This window comes from Biomphalaria glabrata, chromosome 1 (assembly GCF_947242115.1).
Source record: "Biomphalaria glabrata chromosome 1, xgBioGlab47.1, whole genome shotgun sequence".
NCBI classification, from domain to species: Eukaryota; Metazoa; Mollusca; class Gastropoda; family Planorbidae; genus Biomphalaria; species Biomphalaria glabrata.
Genome location: NC_074711.1, coordinates 50,193,786 through 50,213,406, shown reverse-complemented (window position 1 = coordinate 50,213,406; position 19,621 = coordinate 50,193,786). Strand labels below are relative to the sequence as shown.

The window sequence follows — 19,621 nt, the reverse complement described above, 5'->3', positions numbered from 1 at the left end:
AGCTTTGCAAAAGTTTGCTCCAAAGAACCAGTTGTTGCCCGACATTATTTACTTAGATTGATCTTTTTATTTATCATCTAAACCTCTCTCAGTGGTAGTGAGAATATGGAAACAATATTAAAATCTTAAAAAAATAATAATAAATACAAAATAAAATAATAAAAATAACATTCTCATATCCATGAAACAAAGACATGCTATTTAATTTAAACCTGGTAGAAAACAGTAGACATAAATGTACAAGAAAATAAAAAACTATGAACTAATATACAATTTTAAAAAAAAAAAGCATCTGGACTAGTTGCCATCCCAGCTAGGTTACTTTTTGTCAAGCCTCACTTACCTTCTGATCCGAAGCAGGGCGTTTTGTGTTTTTCATGTACAGAGCAAAATGTTTTTTGTCCGTTATTTTTTGGTCTTTAAGTTTGTTATTTAATTATTGTTGAATCACTAACATTACACAAGACCAGGCTGCCATCTATACATCACAATATCCGTGCATGAAATAGTCAAATTTTTTTTAGACTTTTTTTCGTGGCTGGGGGAGGGGGTAGAATGTATACTTTGTTTATCTTAGTATAATATTGTGAAAATATCTGTTCATTATACATTTTTAAGTGAAAAACATGAGTAGTTTGTGTACATTATGTGAACTATAACAAGTCAATGTGTCTTATTCTTGACTGCATGTATGTTTGTGTACATTATGTGAACTATAACAAGTCAATGTGTCTTATTCTTGACTGCATGTAAATGTATGTTTGTGTACATTATGTGAACTATAACAAGTCAATGTGTCTTATTCTTGACTGCATGTATGTTTGTGTACATTATGTGAACTATAACAAGTCAATGTGTCTTATTCTTGACTGCATGTATGTTTGTGTACATTAGGTGAACTATAACAAGTCAATGTGTCTTTATTCTTGACTGCATGTAAATGTATGTTTGTGTACATTATGTGAACTATAACAAGTCAATGTGTCTTTATTCTTGACTGCATGTATGTTTGTGTACATTAGGTGAACTATAACAAGTCAATGTGTCTTATTCTTGACTGCATGTAAATGTATGTTTGTGTACATTATGTGAACTATAACAAGTCAATGTGTCTTATTCTTGACTGCATGTAAATGTATGTTTGTGTACATTATGTGAACTATAACAAGTCAATGTGTCTTATTCTTGACTGCATGTATGTTTGTGTACATTAGGTGAACTATAACAAGTCAATGTGTCTTATTCTTGACTGCATGTAAATGTATGTTTGTGTACATTATGTGAACTATAACAAGTCAATGTGTCTTATTCTTGACTGCATGTATGTTTGTGTACATTATGTGAACTATAACAAGTCAATGTGTCTTATTCTTGACTGCATGTATGTTTGTGTACATTAGGTGAACTATAACAAGTCAATGTGTCTTTATTCTTGACTGCATGTAAATGTATGTTTGTGTACATTATGTGAACTATAACAAGTCAATGTGTCTTATTCTTGACTGCATGTATGTTTGTGTACATTAGGTGAACTATAACAAGTCAATGTGTCTTATTCTTGACTGCATGTATGTTTGTGTACATTAGGTGAACTATAACAAGTCAATGTGTCTTATTCTTGACTGCATGTAAATGTATGTTTGTGTACATTAGGTGAACTATAACAAGTCAATGTGTCTTATTCTTGACTGCATGTAAATGTATGTTTGTGTACATTATGTGAACTATAACAAGTCAATGTGTCTTTATTCTTGACTGCATGTATGTTTGTGTTTCGCATCATTTTCTTGAATCAACATTTCACCTTGTGTATGTGTGTTTATTAAAAGGCAGGCAGTATGTGTGTTTATTAAAAGGCACATTTTTATTTTTAAACATTTTTGTTTAAGGTGTTACACTCATTTACAAACAAAATGAAACGATGTCAAGATGAGTGCTAGAAACAGATTCTCGTCTTAAGGAGTGAATTGGCGGGGTAGGAGTCACAGGTAACAACCAGTCAAAAGGAGATGATCGCCAGACACATGACACCAACGACCGGTGCTGGTCTTGTCTTCACTTGTTTGACTTTACCTGCGTCAAGGGGGGATGTGCCACCCAAACCACTCCTAACCCAATTTCTTAAAATATATCTTTTAAGAGTATCTGAGCTTGTTCGGATATTAAACTAATGTCAATTTCTTTTTAAATGTTTTTTGGACAGAAATTGAAGAATGGCCTCCAGTGCGCTTAGCAGGACTCCACCTAGAATTAAAGGGGAGGGAGGAGCATGTCATTACCATTCAGGAATCTGACTTATATAGTCATGAAATAAGCAAAACCTTTATTAAAAAAATAAAATTCGCTGGACGGTGTTAGAATTCATACTATACATACAATATTATAGAAGAGTGAAATAAAGATTGTTATAAAAGCTACGTACTTATTAAATTATCAATTAATTGTATCTCGCGCCAAAACGGCTACGCCAAAAAACGTCTCGTACCTTTCTTATATAATACAGACGTTACTTAAAAAAAGAAGATGATTACGTCCTATGCGTCATGCATCTAGTCATGCATGTTAACCAATGACTTAAATTCTGCCAAGTCACTGGCTTCTCAGGCAACCCATTCCATGCTCTAATAGCACTAGGGAAGAAGGAGCATTTCTTCAAATTTGTCCTAGTATATGGAACAAGGAATGTGTTTTATCTTTGTGTCTTTCTGCGTATTTTATTAGATTTTGTATTTGATGATTATTGTTCAGTGTTTTATCATAGTGTTATGTATAATTGCTACTTTACTTTTGAGTCTTCTGTCCTGAAGGCTTTCTATATTTAGTGATACTAAAGGTGTTACTTTAGTCATCTGTGAATATTCGTTTGTTATGAATTTCACTTCTCTATTTTGTGTCTGTTCCAGTTTCTTAATGTTTTCTTGGGTTGAGGGGTCCCAAACAGAGGATGCATATTCTATTAATAATATCTACTAATCAAGTAGAGGGATAATGTAAACTAATGTCATTCTCCTAATTAAACCAGACAAATCTGATCCAGGAAATTCTAGACCAGTTTCACTTACAACCAATGACATTTAAACTTCTAAAACACAAAACATACAACCAACATACTTTTTTTATCCCGTCCATGAAACAATCCCATGTTCAATAAATCCTTCTTGCCAGTACCACTAGGGTTCAACGCAATAGCTCCCTATCAAGTGGTAAAACATTGGGATCCATCCTCCTCTATGTGTTGGCAATAAGAGCCTGACAGTGGAAGCTCTGTGGGAGAATGTATCTCAAGAAAATACTTCTAGAATTTACGTGTCCAAGAGTAGCCTAAGTGAAACACATAAATACGATAACCAAATCGGCAAATTCCTCGTTTCAATTGTTTGTAAAATCCTAGCTAGGTAACTATTCCACAGAATAGGCTACACTTAGAAAGTGGCCTACTTTGGAAATTCAGACTGAGAAGAGAAATGGTAGATATTTGCAGTCCATCGTGGTTAAGCGCTTGACTTCCGAAACTCGGGTCCTGGTTCGAATCTCGTTGTATTTTGAAAGATGGGATTTTTAGGGCACCCCTGAGTCCACCCAACTCTAATGGGTAGGCATATCTAAATTTAGTTGGCGGACGTAAAGGCAGTTGGTCGTTGTGCTGGCCACATGACAACCTGCTCGTTAACCGTCGGCCACAGAAACATTTGACCTGATCCCCTTCTAATTTAGGGACAATTATTTTTGTTTAATTATTAAAAGGGAGCTTATTTCTGCAGTATTGAGAAATGTGGCATTGATTTTTTTCCTTGGATAAGCTTTTTTTTTTTTTTTAATTTTAAATATATATTTTGTGGTTCAATCATGAGAAAGTCCTTTTAAAACTATACAGGCTTATATGTTTAAAAAAACAAAAAAGAAGTCAAGGAATGTTAGAGATTAGAAAAAAAAAATGCCCTGATCACAAGACGTTCGAATGCTCGAATGCATTCTCTAGAACATTTCCTATCATTAGAGATAAAGCTTGCATAAGGCTTCTTATCTCTGTGTGTGTGTTGCCTAGACTAGTAACTACTTAAATTAAACGATTATGTTTTAATCAGTTAGTGCTTGGTTATCGTAAAGGATTACTTGCTCATGAGTGGACACAGGGACTGTTGCCCTGGTGCTTATGTCCGTCTATGTTTATAAAATGTTGAAAAATGTTGTGATTTGGTTTGTACTTGCTGTAGCCAGTCTCAAGTCTGTATTGGCTGGTGAGTGAGTACTTACATAGAGTAGAACCTTTAGTCTTGTAATCTCTTTAAGGCGTGTGAGATTAAAGAGAAAATCTGCTTTCGGTTTGAAACTTTATAATAAACGATTTTTTTTTTTGAAAGCTTTTAAGCAACTTTTGACCTATTGATCCCGATTTTTCGAATTGAGCAAAGGCCCGAAAAAATTTATAATTTTGAGAAATCTGTTTTCCTAAAAAAAAAAACGCCTATATTCCTTTCTCAACAGAATATCTGTCAACCATAGTTTTAAATTTCATCACACAACACTTGTGCCACAATATGAGGCTTTCATTAGGTCTACAATCTGTTCATTACAGCTTATATTTCTTTCTTTTTTTTTTATATTGTTGTAACTTTATAAAAGTACATTTTCGGTCAAATTATTCATACATGTTTACAAAGTGCTGAACAATTTAAATTCGTAATTAACTTTCGACAATGATCTTAAAAGAACCACCGATACAAAAGAGTTGTTTTTAAAGAATCTCATATTTAACGAGAAGTGTTGAAAGCTGTTATATATATCAAACCTTAAAAAAAAAAAGACTCGTTGAACTAATGATGCATCTTTGAGAAAACAAACTTCAACACTGCTCGCAATATTAGTAAATAAAAGTTCTGTCAGTCCATCTACCTTCGAATGAAAAAAAAATGTGTTAGTGGTCGTTCTTTCGGTTGCATGTGTTTAGGCCTATCTATTAACTAACCAAAGACATGATTGTTTTTATCTAGTCTGTGTGGACAAGGAGGGGTGTGAAAACTATGATCGTGAGGCCTGTTCAGTTATCAAGTATGGCGACTGGGGAATTAAAAACTGCCCAGTGTTTTGTGGTCTCTGTGGAGGTAATGTAGTGATGCATTTTCTGTTAAATGACTATATTTAACAAACATACAGTGTCAAGATTTAGGTGTTTAATTTGTTTTACGAATACAATGATAAGCCTCTAAATCATGAAACCTATATTGTATAGAATATATCCGCGGATTCTAAGTTGTTCAATAGGAGAATATTTGGCTAGTTATAATAAACTAGTTATATCTATTCATCATTAGAATTAACCAATTATTAGATCTAAATGGAACATGAGCGTAGCCAGGATTTTATTTTTCGGTTGGAGGAGAGTTGGTGGTAATTTTTTTCCTTTGCACACACACATACACACATGTATACAGAATTAATTTTCATTACATCCAGTAGCTTTATTTTTATCTTCAATTGAACCCTAGAATAGGCTCTTCTGGAGTTAGCGGAACGACAGTTAAGACCCCTCCCTAGCCAGCTAGAGGTCTGGTAGAGCGCTGCGAGTTCCCCCAGCGGGGTCTGGGGCGGAGCATAGGTGCCAAGCATTAGGCCTATTAACTATTTGAAACTTTTTAAAAAATGCATACTCTGAGTTGTCTATAATGCAATATCCTGCTCCGCTTCTATTATAAAATTATAGATCAAATATCAAATCTGCTATTCACTGAACTTTATTAATGGAGCCCAGGGAATGGTAGAACAACAGATCAGTGAGTAAAATGTATTTCGGGTAGGGTTGAACATCAGATTACTATAGTTTGCTTTAGTTAGTTGTTGTCTTGTTAAGTCTGTGGCTTGAATTCTCGTAGTTTTACTTAATTAATGTAATTGGCACAACATTAAAAGCTCCATTGCAATAAAAAAAAAAAAAGAAACCCCATTAAAGCAAAACAAGTCACAAATCCCCTTCTCCGTGCAAAGGGGCGAGTTTATTTCTGAAAGGGGGGATAAACCCCCCCTCCCGCTACGCCCATGATATGGACCATACATCACATCTATCAATTACATTGTGTGTGTGTGTGTGTGTGTCTGGCAGGTCTGACAACTAGTAGTACAACACCGCCGCCTTGTGTCGATCTAGAACCAGACTGTGAGTCCTACCAAGATGATACTTGCACTAATCCTAGTTACAAACATTGGGCAGAAAGTCATTGTCGTAAATTCTGTAAATTATGCGGTAAGTCTTTTTCTAGCGGCTTTTCTAGATAAACCTTTGTATTATATTGTTTCAAGTGACTGATATATTTTTTTTCGCATGGATACTGGGGGGGGGGGGGGTAGAGTTGGCAGAGCTGAAAAAGACATTATATAGAAATTTTAAAAAATGATTTTAAAATATTAAACAAGGCGTTAATATTACAGTTTATCTATCTACGAAACAAACTTACAGAGCTAAATAGATAGTGAAAATCAACTTTTCTGATGTTAGTTAAACTAAACCATGGAACTATACTAAACGTTTCAAAAGCTCAGCCATTTAATACAATTCTTTAAAGGTTTTCAGTTTTAGTTGGCACATTGTAAACGTTAGGCTTGATCATTTGAAAAAGCCAATCGAAAAAAAAACAACAAATAATTCAGCAACGTAAAGCCCTGATTGCTATTAAATCTCCATTGAGCAAAGTTGCAGACTCTAGTTACTCTTCTCTAGTGCTTAAAGACAACACAGAACACTCACGAATCTACAGACCAGAGAACATCAAACATGTAATGAGCGCTTACAGACGTGTTGAACATAAATAGGCCTACTAATACTAAAATAGATCTACAAGAAGTTAAGTCTAACAAAATTTACCGAGTAGAAAGCGACTTGATTGGGCCTAATGCGCATGTCATAGCATGAAATGTGCCTATCTATTAATAATGTTACTGATTATAAGAATAATTGAAATATTTTCTATACGGAGGTGTCGTATCTTCTTTCAAAATGACATCATCAATGAGTTCTTACATGCCTCGTTTCGGGTGTTGTTACGGTGTTCTCTACTCTTTCCGATCAAAAGACGTCCACAATACTGTAACAAGAGACTAGTCAGTCAACTCGGCGTTTTCTAACTATTGCAACCTTGTCGGTACCCTGAAGTGTAATCCTAGCCAATAAATGATTGAGTTCAAACCATCTCAGTTTACATCAATAAGTCACTTGAAAATAGTGACAAGTTTCTCATGTGCTCGTAGCTCTTCATTTTGTTTTTCTGATATTTCAAACACTATTCTAAAGATTTTGTTCTTCAATCTCTGACTTGTTTCAGCTGAAACATTCGGTGACCAGTTTCTACAACTTAAAAAAAAAAACAACATTTGTAAAGAGTTTACATGTACCGGTACTCATTTTAATGTAACTGTGGAGTAACATTTTCTCACGATGAAAGAGACTAGACTGAGACCAATTTCACTCTCTATTAATGAAAACTCTTTGATGATTGATATTAGAATTTCATTGTTTTCATTGTTCAATGCACTAGTTATGCACAAGTTTATAATGGTGTTTTTTTTTTAAATTACTAATTAGTAATGGTCAAATCCCTTTTGTTGACCAGTGGGGGGGGGGGTGTCTATCTGGGAGAAGTTTTCCAACCACTCAGCAAACACAACCCTGCTAGAGTCGGGATTCGAACTCAAGCCCCCTTGTAAGGTGACCAAGTCGTAACCAAGCGGTGTTAGCCTCTCAGCCACACATCACTTGCTTGGAGGGAACTTGAAGTTTGTCTGTGACTTGGCAACAATAATGACAGCAAGGCTCAAGATTTAACCCTTAAAACGCGTGTGGTAGTTTAGCCTCTAAACATCAGATTTGCAATTCTATTTTGTAGAAGCTCATTGTAATAACAGCTCAGCACTTTAAGGGTTAAATAAAGCAAGAGGGGAAAATGTGGAGAGATTATCTGTAGAGAATCTCGGACATCATCTGGCACTCCGTGCGCATCGCGAACGAGTTGAAGAAGAATTGTCAGTACAAAATCAAAGAACTATCCTGGAGTGACTAAATAGGCCTACATGCAGCTAGAAAATAAACACGAATTTATTGTCATATTATAAGTGCTCACGAAAACACACACACACACAAATCATACAGAAAGTTTAAAACGCAAATTATTTTCCATCTAGATCAAAACTTTATATGGTCATGCAGAGCCAAATAAACGTATTGGCCACAAGAAAAAATTACCAGGGGAAAAAAATATGAAGATAGATTTTCTATCCACACACAAGAATGAGCGACTGATGGAAATATCTTCCTTGGACCATATTGCTCACAAAATAATAACCCCATAAGAACAACGTCATGATAAATATGAATTTTAGTCGCCTTTATTGAATCCTCCGAAGGAAATCAATCTCGATGGTTCTCCTAGCGACATAGACAGAAACGAATTTTGTCTGGGGGCTTCAGGTCATTGTCGCAGTTTTTCCAGAAGTCTCTGAATTTCCAAAACAAGAATCTATTGAGCATTAGAGTATTTTTCGTTTTTTTTTTTTTTTAATATGTGAGTCCCCGAATATTGCTATCTTGATTCGCATATTTGTTTTTACTATTGTGGTAAGTGTGGCTACATGCAAGCCAAGTTTTTTCCAAACAATCCACGATGACGAATTAACGACTCGATAATTTGGCAATTTAGTCTAATAAAGAAGACCTAGTGGAAAAAAACTGATTTCGATAAAATTATCGATAGTTTGTCGGCAAGAAAGCACATGAGATTCACTTGTATTATCTTTTTTTTTTTTTTTTGTAAAATCGATTCTTTGCGAAATAGCAATGCTTAAATAATGAATACATTTTATGTTGAAATTAGAAACTATTCGCTGTTTTAAAACTTTTTTTTGGAGGGCATCATGAGGAACTGCCGCACAGGGCATCAAATACCCTAGCTACGCCACTGCACTGGATAATATCTAAGTAATCCTCGTCTTCTTTGTGTAGAAGTAGGCTGATTTGTGGTCCAACAAGCCTTCTCTGAGATTGTTTGGACAGCATCAGGGCTACTCCTTGGGTGTTTGGAGCATACCCCTGCTCATGTCCTGAGAATAGCAATGGCTTTTTCAATCCCTAAGAATGTGTGATTTAGCTTTGTCATCTCTGCTGCCACTTGCGTTGTCTTCCCAGTCTCATACATGGTCCGTGTGTTCCATGTACCGATGAAGGTAATGGTTCTAGTGGAGACGATGGTTTTCCGAAGGTCGGTTTCCAGATGACTTTGGATTTCACCGACAGGCGTCATTCACCTTACAGCTGAACATCTTTTCCTAGTTCCGTATCATCAGTTGATTTGCCGTTTTTTTTTTCAGCCGAGCCGACCTCGGCGGAATTATGTCAACATACGTGGTTTTGTACGCTTGAACTTAGCTTGGATTGGCAACCTATGAAGGGGGTTCGAGGTTCGACACCTGACTCGAGCAGAGTTGTATTTACTGAGCGCTTAAAGGCAGCACGGAAAAACCTTCTCCCAGATACCCCCTCCCCCACTGGTCCAAAAACGAGATTGGACCATAGCGCTCTGAGCATGCATGATACACATTTTAGCGGACTCTTAAGGTGAAAAACTGCTACGTGTATGTGCTACGTGTATGTGTTACGTTTATGTGCTGTGCTACGTTTATGTGTTACGTTTATGTACTACGTTTATGTGTAACGTTTATGTGCTACGTTTATGTACTACGTTTATGTGTCACGTTTATGTGCTGTGCTACGTTTATGTGCTGTGCTACGTTTATGAGCTACGTTTATGTGCTGTGCTACGTTTATGAGCTACGTTTATGTGCTACGTTTATGTGCTGTGCTACGTTTAAGTGTTACGTTTATGTGTTACGTTTATGTGCTGTGCTACGTTTATGTGTTAAGTTTATGTGCTGTGCTACGTTTATGTGCTACATCTACGTGTTACGTTTATGTGCTGTGCTACGTTTATGTGTTACGTTTATATGTTACGTTTATGTGCTATGTTACGTTTATGTGTTACGTTTATGTGCTATGCTACGTTTATATGCTACGTTTATGTGTTACGTTTATGTGCTATGCTACGTTTATGTGTTACGTTTATGTGCTGTGCTACGTTTATGTGTTACGTTTATATGTTACGTTTATGTCCTATGCTACGTTTATGTGTTACGTTTATGTGCTATGCTACGTTTATGTGTTACGTTTATGTGCTATGCTACGTTTATATGTTACGTTTATGTGCTGTGCTACGTTTATGTGTTACGTTTATGTGCTGTGCTACGTTTATGTGTTACGTTTATGTGCTGTGCTACGTTTATGTGTTACGTTTATGTGCTTTGCTACGTTTATGTGTTACGTTTATGTGCTGTGCTACGCTTATGTGTTACGTGAATGTGCTACGTATATGTGCAACGTTTATGTGTTACGTTTATATGCTACGTTTATATGCTACGTTTATGTGCTAGGTGTATGTGCTACGTTTATGTGCTACGTTTATATGTTGCGCTACGTTTATGTGCTACGTTTATATGTTGCACTACGTTTATGTGTTACGTTTATGTGCTACGTGTATGTGCTGTGTTACGTTTATGTGCTACGTTTATGTGCTACGTGTATGTGCTGTGTTACGTTTATGTGTTACGTTTATGTGCTACGTGTATGTGCTGTGTTACGTTTATGTGCTACGTTTATGTGCTACGTGTATGTGCTATATCTCCGTCTGTAAAGTTTAGAGCTCAAAACTCAAAAGCAAAATTGAAAATCCTATTGCACCACTGACTTCATTGTGCTTGATTCAGGTGAAATGGTATCAAAACTAAGCCTTTGAAATGAAACAAGCTTTTGATATTTTTTTCCAAAACTTGATCAATGTATATCAAGTTGGCCTTGCTTGGTCAAGTGAACTCTTTAAAAACTAAACATGTAATTTAAAGAAAAAAATATATATATATATATACAATGTACAAAACAAGATTTAATTTCAGAAAGTGTAGACCCAGAAAAAGGCTTGACTTTCAGTCTAAATGATGTTTATGAAGCTGATATTACAAATCTGCAATTATTATCTTATCTTATAGGCCTATAATATAATAGACACAAAGTCTAGTGACACAAAGTCCAAGCGTATCCGAGGATTCGTGAAATAGTGATAAATGAACAGAAATTCAACTTAATATAAAAGTGAATACTATAATACCACAAATTGGAATCTCAAAGTAAATAAACAAGCAAAATATTCCAAATGCAGAAGCACAATACATAGTGAATTCATTTACATAACAAAATGCACAGACACAGAGACTCTACATTAGTCTACATGAAGCAAACTAAATGACCTACTCTGCTCTAACATTATTTCTCCATAAGCCCTGAAAGGACGAGAATTTACCAGAGACCAAAATAATTTGATATTTGGACCAAAAGATTTTTTTTTTTAATATTTTATTTTAAAATATTAATGTTGTTATCGTTGTGTGTGTGTTAGTGAATGGCAGAAGACTTGGCTGCTGAGAAAAGATTCAAGTCACGTGCTCACATCTAATAGTAATACAATGGACTTCATTCACCAATCGTAAACAAACAACATTTAGCCACGTGGCGTCCTATATCTTCTATATAATTTACGATCTCATGTTTAATTCATGATGGTTGTCACGTGACAGTTTTTTCCATTGTTTTATCAATAAGATCACGTGACTAAATGTTGTTTGTTAACGATTGGTGAATGTGGTCCATTATTGTCTCTGCTTCAGTCGCCTTTTATTTGCAATAAAGAAAAGACAGCCTTGGTCATCAAATCATTGAATAGAAATTATAGTTACAATGTATCTGATATAAACTTTTAACATGTTACGTTTGAGTGAAATTAGTATGAGTGTCTATTTTGTTTCTGTAGTTATAATGTATTTTAATGTACACATTTGTAAGACAAATTTCCTCATAATAAAGATTAGTATTCTATTAATTGATCTCACCTTGTACTTCAGTAGACGACGGGTCAACCAGTGTCATAACAACGACTACAACAACTCCAAGGCCGTGTATAGATGTGGAGCCAGATTGTGCAAGTTATCAATCAGATGTCTGCACCAGTCCAACTTATAGACATTGGGTCGATGAAAATTGTAGAAAGTTCTGTAAATTTTGTGGTAAGATTTTTTTTTCCTTTTCATTCCTGCTGCATTTTAAAATTACATCTTTGACTCACTACAGTAAATTAGACTACTAGGACATGTGTGTGTGTGTGTGTGTTCGCATGGAGTGAGTTTAAGTGTAGATAAAAGTAGATTGAAAATAAGATAAAATTAGATCATTAGATCATAAGGTTATTAGATCATTAGATCGTTATATCATTAGGTCATTAGATCATTATATCATTAGGTCATTAGATCATTAGGTCATTAGGGCTTCAACTTTAGAGAAGTAGATAGCGTGAATGTAACTAAACACATTCATGAAGAAAGACGGTCTACAGATCTTGTGTGGTGCCCCAACGGTCCAACAGACTAAGATAAGATAAGATAATTTTATTGATCCAATCAAATGGAAATTCAGTTTGACTACAATTGACAACATCAGCGTAACTACTGTACAATAACAGTATATATGAAAAATTCGAACAACATTCACACACGAAACACATACACATTCACAACCAGCGCTTTATGAATTTGACTTCTATGTACTTCTCGATGACGGCATATGACCTTGTAACACTCTGACCGAAAATGGGTTAAAGGAGTTTTAAAATCTTTCTGCTTTAGTCCTAATGGAAAAGAGACGACCACTTCGTTCAGATCTTATGTAACAGTGGTTGAATGGGTGCAGGTTGTCCTTAAGAATCGAGAGTGTTTTGGAAGGGCATCGTTCACGTAAAAGCTCAAGAGATGGTAGTTGTATTCGAGTGATATGCGATGCTTTTTGAATGAGTCTATTTAGTCTAAGTCTTTGTGCCACTGAAGTATTACCATACCAGCAGGTGATGGCAAAGTTAATTAGACTGCTAGTGGTTGCTGTATAAAAAAGTTTAATAATTGTTTTGTCGATGTTAAATTTTCTTAGCTTTCTGAGATAGAAGAGTCGCTGGTGAATTTTTGTGTAGAGGTTTTGACAGTGTTCGCTCCATTTCAGTTTGTTGCTGATGGTTGTTCCTAGATATTCTATGGTTTGATTGTTTATCTGAATTTCTGCATTATGGCATTTATGTTTCCTAAAGTCAATTATCAATTCTTTAGTTTTCTGAACATTTCAAATTAGAAAGTTATCTATACACCATTGGTAAATTGTTGAATAGTACAGATTTTCGTCACCTGCAATAAGGCCTTTATAAGGCCAATGATTGCTGTGTCGTCAGCAAATTTTATGATAGGCTCTGAATGTCATTTGTGAGATAGGTGAAGGTAAACTAAACACATTGTTTGAAACATAAGGAAGCAACAGTTCTATGTTCTCTAGAACACTTGGTGTGTTTATTGTTTGAAACATAAGGAAGTAACAGTTCTATGTTCTCTAGAACACTTGGTGTGTTTATTGTTTGAAACATAAGGAAGTAACAGTTCTATGTTCTCTAGAACACTTGGTGTGTTTATTGTTTGAAACATAAGGAAGTAACAGTTCTATGTTCTCTAGAACACTTGGTGTGTTTATTGTTTGAAACATAAGGAAGTAACAGTTCTATGTTCTCTAGAACACTTGGTGTGTTTATTGTTTGAAACATAAGGAAGTAACAGTTCTATGTTCTGTAGAACACTTGGTGTGTTTATTGTTTGAAACATAAGGAAGTAATAGTTCTATGTTCACTAGAACACTTGGTGTGTTTATTGTTTGAAACATAAGGAAGTAACAGTTCTATGTTCTCTAGAACACTTGGTGTGTTTATTGTTTGAAACATAAGGAAGTAACAGTTCTATGTTCTCTAGAACACTTGGTAGAGCGAAAGTGTGTTTATAGCATTACAACCTTTGATTCAGATTACTCTTTATATTTCTAAGGTCTACATCAACTAATAAAAACTGCATAATCATCTTTCAGTTGATAATACAACAATGATAGACGTCACAACCTCTACGCCTGCGACGACCACAACAAAGTCAACCTCTACAACCACTGCGACAACATCCACTACACCAACAAGGTCAAGAACTACCACTACAGCCCAGATTACAGGGGCACAATCTACCACGATTAAAACTCCGCCTCCTCTCCCTTTTAAAACTCCTCCTCCTCTGATAAGAACTCCTCCCCCTCTTTTGGTGGGCAAAAAATAAATCAGTACAATAATAATAATGTTTGTTGTTTATTTGAAAGTTCAAAGGCAGTACGACAAACATCACCACAGACAGCAACTCAGACATCATCACAAACATGAACAAAGACAGTACCACAAACACATCACTACAAACATCACCACACACATCACTACAGAAATTGCCACAGACAGCAACACAATAGAGACTGCGTTACAGATTGCACATTAGACTGCCAATGAAATGTTCAACATTGTCTCATCATAGTCTAACTTAATATGACAATTTGTGATACCATTTGTACATCATAGACATTAATGTGAATGTCATCTGATAAATAACATTGACAACATCTGTTTACATGGTTCAACAAACATGGCTTTATATCCTAAGCCCTATTTTATTTCTTAGAAATAGAAACTAATGCAACAGGAAAATATCAGCATAATTTTAGCGTTCTTTTTGTATTCTTATTAAATGTGTTGTATTATTAATGCTATTCAATAAATCAATTAGGCTACTTGAAATAAATGCCGGAACAAACAAACAAAAAAGTACAAAAATGTATTACGTCCCTTGGTTCACGCCTGATGCATACACTTTCAGTCAAAATGCTGTAATAGTACAACTGTTTGGATCCAATATGCAATGTAATGTGTTCAGGAGCGGCCTTAGGGGGGCAACCGCCCCAGGCCCAGCGCCTGAGGGGGCCCTACGATAGGAAATCTTATTGTCACAAACTTAATCACTACACATTTTCCTAATAAAATCCGATTGGACGTCGATGTTTATATACGAAATAAACTGTTTGGATTGGTTACTTCCACCCAGTGGCGTAGCTAGGGTGGGGGAAGGAAGGGGGGGGGAATTTGAAGATCCCCCAGGCTCCCACTTGAGTGTCCGAAATTTTTTTGTCAATAAATTAATATTACGTCACTGCCATGAAATCTGGCTTTTCACGTTGTTATATAAGTTAGTGACCCAGTTGTATGTATGCCACACAGATTATTAACACTTTCCGTGCGGGGTTGCTCTCTATTTCAAGGAATAACTTCCATAGCGCTGACTAGTGCCGTGTTACTCAAAGGAAGTAACTTGGTATATAGGGTAGTTTATTTCATTATCCTTATCATTTAAGAAGAAACCTGATAAGAGCACTGAAAACAAAGGAGACCATGAACGTGTCGAAGAAAAGTATCACTATTCAGATGTTTCATACAAAGATACAGAAGTCGAAGAAGGGAAAATGTCTCTTGATGTGAGAAGTTGTGCTGAAGAGACTCCGGGGGAATACCTTTTATTAAATTCAGAGAAAACATCTGAAGTAAGTGATACAGAGGATGAGTCAAGTCCAGAAGTGGAAGAAGCTGTAGTTAAGTACGAAGACTTCAGATAGATCCAGCCTGGAATTTTATCCGAGGAACTGCGAGAAAATATTGTGTTAAAGGAAAGCAGATTTTTTTCAAAACAAAAATGAGCGGCATTTGTTTTCCCAAAATTAATCACGATGTTTGACATCATATTTCACTAGAAAGCTTCCAACAGGAGAATTTACAACCTATCTTGGCTTCTCTTCTCTCCACATTTGGTTTGTTTGTTTGATTGTTTGTTTGATTTGAGGCACATCGGCACAATTTAGGCCATGTCGTGCCTGCAGTCCCTAAAGGACTACTCTCTCGGATGTCCAGAATGAGCCCGCCAGGGCTACACAGGTGCTATACTCAGTCAGCTGCTACATCGGACATGTGTCCGATACAGCAGCTCCCTGATTGACCCTCCAGCCACCGCCCTCCAGCATAGGTCGACGACCTATGCTGGTAGCTCGGCATGACCAGCCGGTTGACCCAGAGCGGGCCATCTGGGTCTCAGGTCTAGGGGAACTTGGATTGGATTGGATTTTTGGATTTGAGGCACATCGGCACAATTTAGGCCATGTCGTGCCTGCAGTCCCTTAAGGACTACTCTCTCTCTAAACAACAAGGGTCAGATTCTATACAGTCATATAATTAAAATCAAGGTCTATTCGCAGTTAAAATAGTAAAGGTAGTAAAAATTTAAATATTTGGTAAAAATCTAATGTAAATAGTGCATGTTCACAAATTCAGAAATCAGATCTTCGTAGATAGCCCCACTTCCCGAATAAAGCCCAGTACCTTCCCAGGGTCGACATTATTAAATAGTGTTTTTAGATTAGTGGCTCTAAAATATTTCGCCCTGACATCCTGGTATCTGGGGCAATCAACGAAGATATGTTCCACGGTGAGGCGAGAGTCACAGTACTCGCAAAGTGGGGGCTCCTCTCTCTCCAGTACAAAAGAGTGCGTGATGTAGGTGTGGCCAATCCTAAGTCTGGACATGGTTGTGCTACCACGCCTTGTCAGACCCTTAGATGTGGGCCGCCACCTGACATCCGCCACAATCTGCCTGAGTTTACTGTGAGTCTCAGCCTCCCATCGGTTCTGCCACTCTCGATAGGTGGCAGAGGCAATACTTTGTCTCAGGTCCGAGTAGGGAATTTGGGTTCCTGACACCGCATGATTTAGGGCTCTCTTTGCTTCTCTGTCTGCGGCTTCGTTTCCCTCAATGCCAACATGGGAGGGGACCCAGATGAAGGTGACATCCCTACGGTGGGCTGTTATTTGGTCCAACAGCTTCAGGCTCTTATGTACCAATGGGATGTCAGTCTTCATCCGCCCCAAAGCTTGCAATGCAGATTTGGAGTCGGAGCAGATTATAAATTTCCTCCTTTCTGATGCTTTTACGGCCATAAGTGCAAGCAATATTGCGTGCAATTCGGCCGTAAAGATGGAGCAGCCATCGGGGAGTCTACGGGAGATTGTTTTGTTCCGAAAGGAGCAGGCACACGCGACCTTTCCCTCCATTTTGGATCCGTCTGTGTAGATGGTGCCACAATCTCCGTAGCTCTCCTGCAGTTCCCTAAAGTGAACTTGTAGTATGCTTGGGTCTGTATTTTCTTTTTTGAAATTGAGGAGGGATAAATTTAATTTGGGTTTATTCATTAGCCAAGGAGGGTTCTGAGGGGTTTCTATTTTAGAGATTTGGTCAATGGGTGGGGTTAAATTTTGGATGGGTTCTCTCATTCGAAGGCCCAACGGCTGTATGACGTTAGGCCTTCGATTGTATAATTCTACCTCTGTGGGGTTAAATATGGGGTCAAAAGCAGGGTTCGTGGGGTTGGATTTTAGCTTGACTATATACTGCATTGCAAGCTTTTTCATTCTTATATCCATGGGGAGTTCTCCAGCCTCCACATGGAGACTTGGGATAGGTGATGTACGAAACGCGCCGAGACAGAGACGCAGGGAAGCATTTTGTATTGGTTCCAGTATTTTTAGGTACGACTTCCTTGCTGCTCCATATATTATGGATCCGTAGTCTAGCTTGGATCGAATTAGACTCCGATAGAGCAGCAGCAAGGTATCTCTGTCAGCTCCCCAGTCCGTATGGCTGAGTACTCTTAGTATGTTTAATGACTTTTGGCATTTCTTCTTAAGTTCCTTAATGTGGGGGAGAAAATTAAATTTGGAATCTAAGGTGAGGCCTAAAAATTTTGTAGTTTTCACGACAGGGATCTTCTTTTTGTGTATAAATAGTTCAGGGTCTGGGTGGAGTCCCCTTAGATTACAAAAATGCATACTAACTGTTTTGGAGTCTGAGAATTTGAAACCATTATAGTTTGCCCAACCCTGAATTTTGTTTAAACATAACTGTAATTTTCTTTCTAAGGTGTTCATGTTTTTCCCATAAGTGAGAATGACAAAGTCATCAACATACAAAGAGCACTCTATGCCAGGGTACAGCGCATTTATGATGCTATTTATTTTAATGTTGAACAGGGTGACTGACAGAATGCTGCCCTGGGGTACACCCATTTCCTGGTCATGAGTGTCAGAAGCGGAGTTGCCCACTCGAACCTGAAATTTTCGATCTTTCAGGAATTCCTCCACAAAACGGGGGAGGTGTCCCTTAAGCCCCATAAGCGCCAGGTCACGTAGAATGCCATGTTTCCAGGTTGTGTCATAGGCCTTTTCTATATCGAAGAATAGAGCTACTAGATGTTCTCTTCTGAGTAATGCATTTCTAATATAAGCTTCCAGCCTTACCAGGTGGTCAGTTGTTGTCCGCCCCTGCCGGAATCCGCACTGGTAGTTTGAGATCACTTTATTCCTTTCCAGGTACCAGACCAGCCTACTGTTAATCATTCTTTCCATGGTTTTGCAGATGCAGCTTGTTAGTGCTATTGGTCGATAGTTAGCTGGGTCAGAGCCGTCTCTTCCCGGTTTAGGTATCGGTATAACTGTGGCTTTCCTCCAGCTGTTTGGGAAAGCGCCTGTTTGCCACACACAGTTATAGACCCCTAGCAGGACTGCCAATGAGGGTTCGGGAAGGTGCTTGAGGAACTGGTAATGGATTTCGTCTTCTCCAGGCGCTGTGTCATGTGACTTGTCCAGCGATTCCCTCAGTTCCTCAAGCGAGAACGGTTTGTTGTAGTCTTCATTGTTCTCTGACCTGAAATCAATGGGGTGTCTTTCCTCCCTGGTTTTGACTTTTTGGAACTCTGGCGTGTAGTGTGCAGTGGATGATTTTTCTGCTATTGAGGATGCAAGGCAGTCAGCTATTTCTCTGGGGGACGTGACAGTTCGTCCTTGATTTTTCAAATGCCCTATTGCATTTGATTCTTTCCCTTTGATTCGCCTTACTGCCTTCCAAACCGCTCTAGCAGAAGTTTTGGCATCCAGACTGCCGACAAAACTTCTCCAGGAATTCCTTTTGGCTGACCGTATGGTTTGTCTAGCCTTTGCTCTAGCTATCCTGAATAGCTTTAGGTTTTCCTGGGAAGGATTCTTTATAAATGCAGCCAGTCGTTTTTTCCTATCACCAATAGCACTTTTGCAAGCTGTATCAAACCATGGTTTGCTAGGCCGTTTTGGATTTGCAGAGGTTAGGGGTACAACTTTCCTGGCTATACTTAGTAGCTTGCTAGCAAAGGTATCAGCTTGGTTCTGTTCATGGAGGATATTTTCTGTGATATCCTCAGAGCATCTTTTTTGGAATTGTTCCCAATCGGCCTTATTCAGTTTCCACCGCTGAGGTCGTCCCAATGAAGGGAGATTGTTAGTAATGATGATTGGGAAGTGATCACTTCCCCGTAGATCATTGCTAACTGACCATTTAAAATCGTCCAGAAGTCCGGGGACGCATACGGTGAGGTCAATGCATGTGAATGATCCAGTTCCTGGGTGCAAGTAGGTCGGTGATGCATCATTAAGCATGCATAAATCATGTTGGAGGAAGATATCCTCCAGCATACGACCCCTTGTGTCGGTATTGTTGGATCCCCACATGGTGTTAT

The 19,621-nt window shown here is 37.5% G+C and overlaps 1 protein-coding gene across 2 annotated transcripts; it reads left to right on the top strand.

Annotated features, from left to right (window-relative positions):
- The first annotated feature begins 4,039 nt into the window (after nucleotides 1-4,039).
- Nucleotides 4,040-14,287, top strand: LOC106063182 (integumentary mucin C.1-like). 2 transcript variants are annotated; one of them, XM_056041598.1, is made up of 5 exons: nucleotides 4,040-4,238; nucleotides 4,992-5,102; nucleotides 6,098-6,238; nucleotides 11,992-12,150; nucleotides 14,033-14,287. In XM_056041598.1, exons 1-5 carry the CDS (start codon nucleotides 4,154-4,156, stop codon nucleotides 14,266-14,268), a joined length of 732 nt encoding a protein of 243 aa, XP_055897573.1. In that variant the 5' UTR covers nucleotides 4,040-4,153; the 3' UTR covers nucleotides 14,269-14,287. The 2 variants fall into 2 exon arrangements, with proteins under 2 accessions (XP_055897573.1, XP_055897566.1); XM_056041591.1 differs by having other exon boundaries at nucleotides 4,043-4,238; nucleotides 11,989-12,150.
- Nucleotides 14,288-19,621: the final 5,334 nt, after the last annotated feature.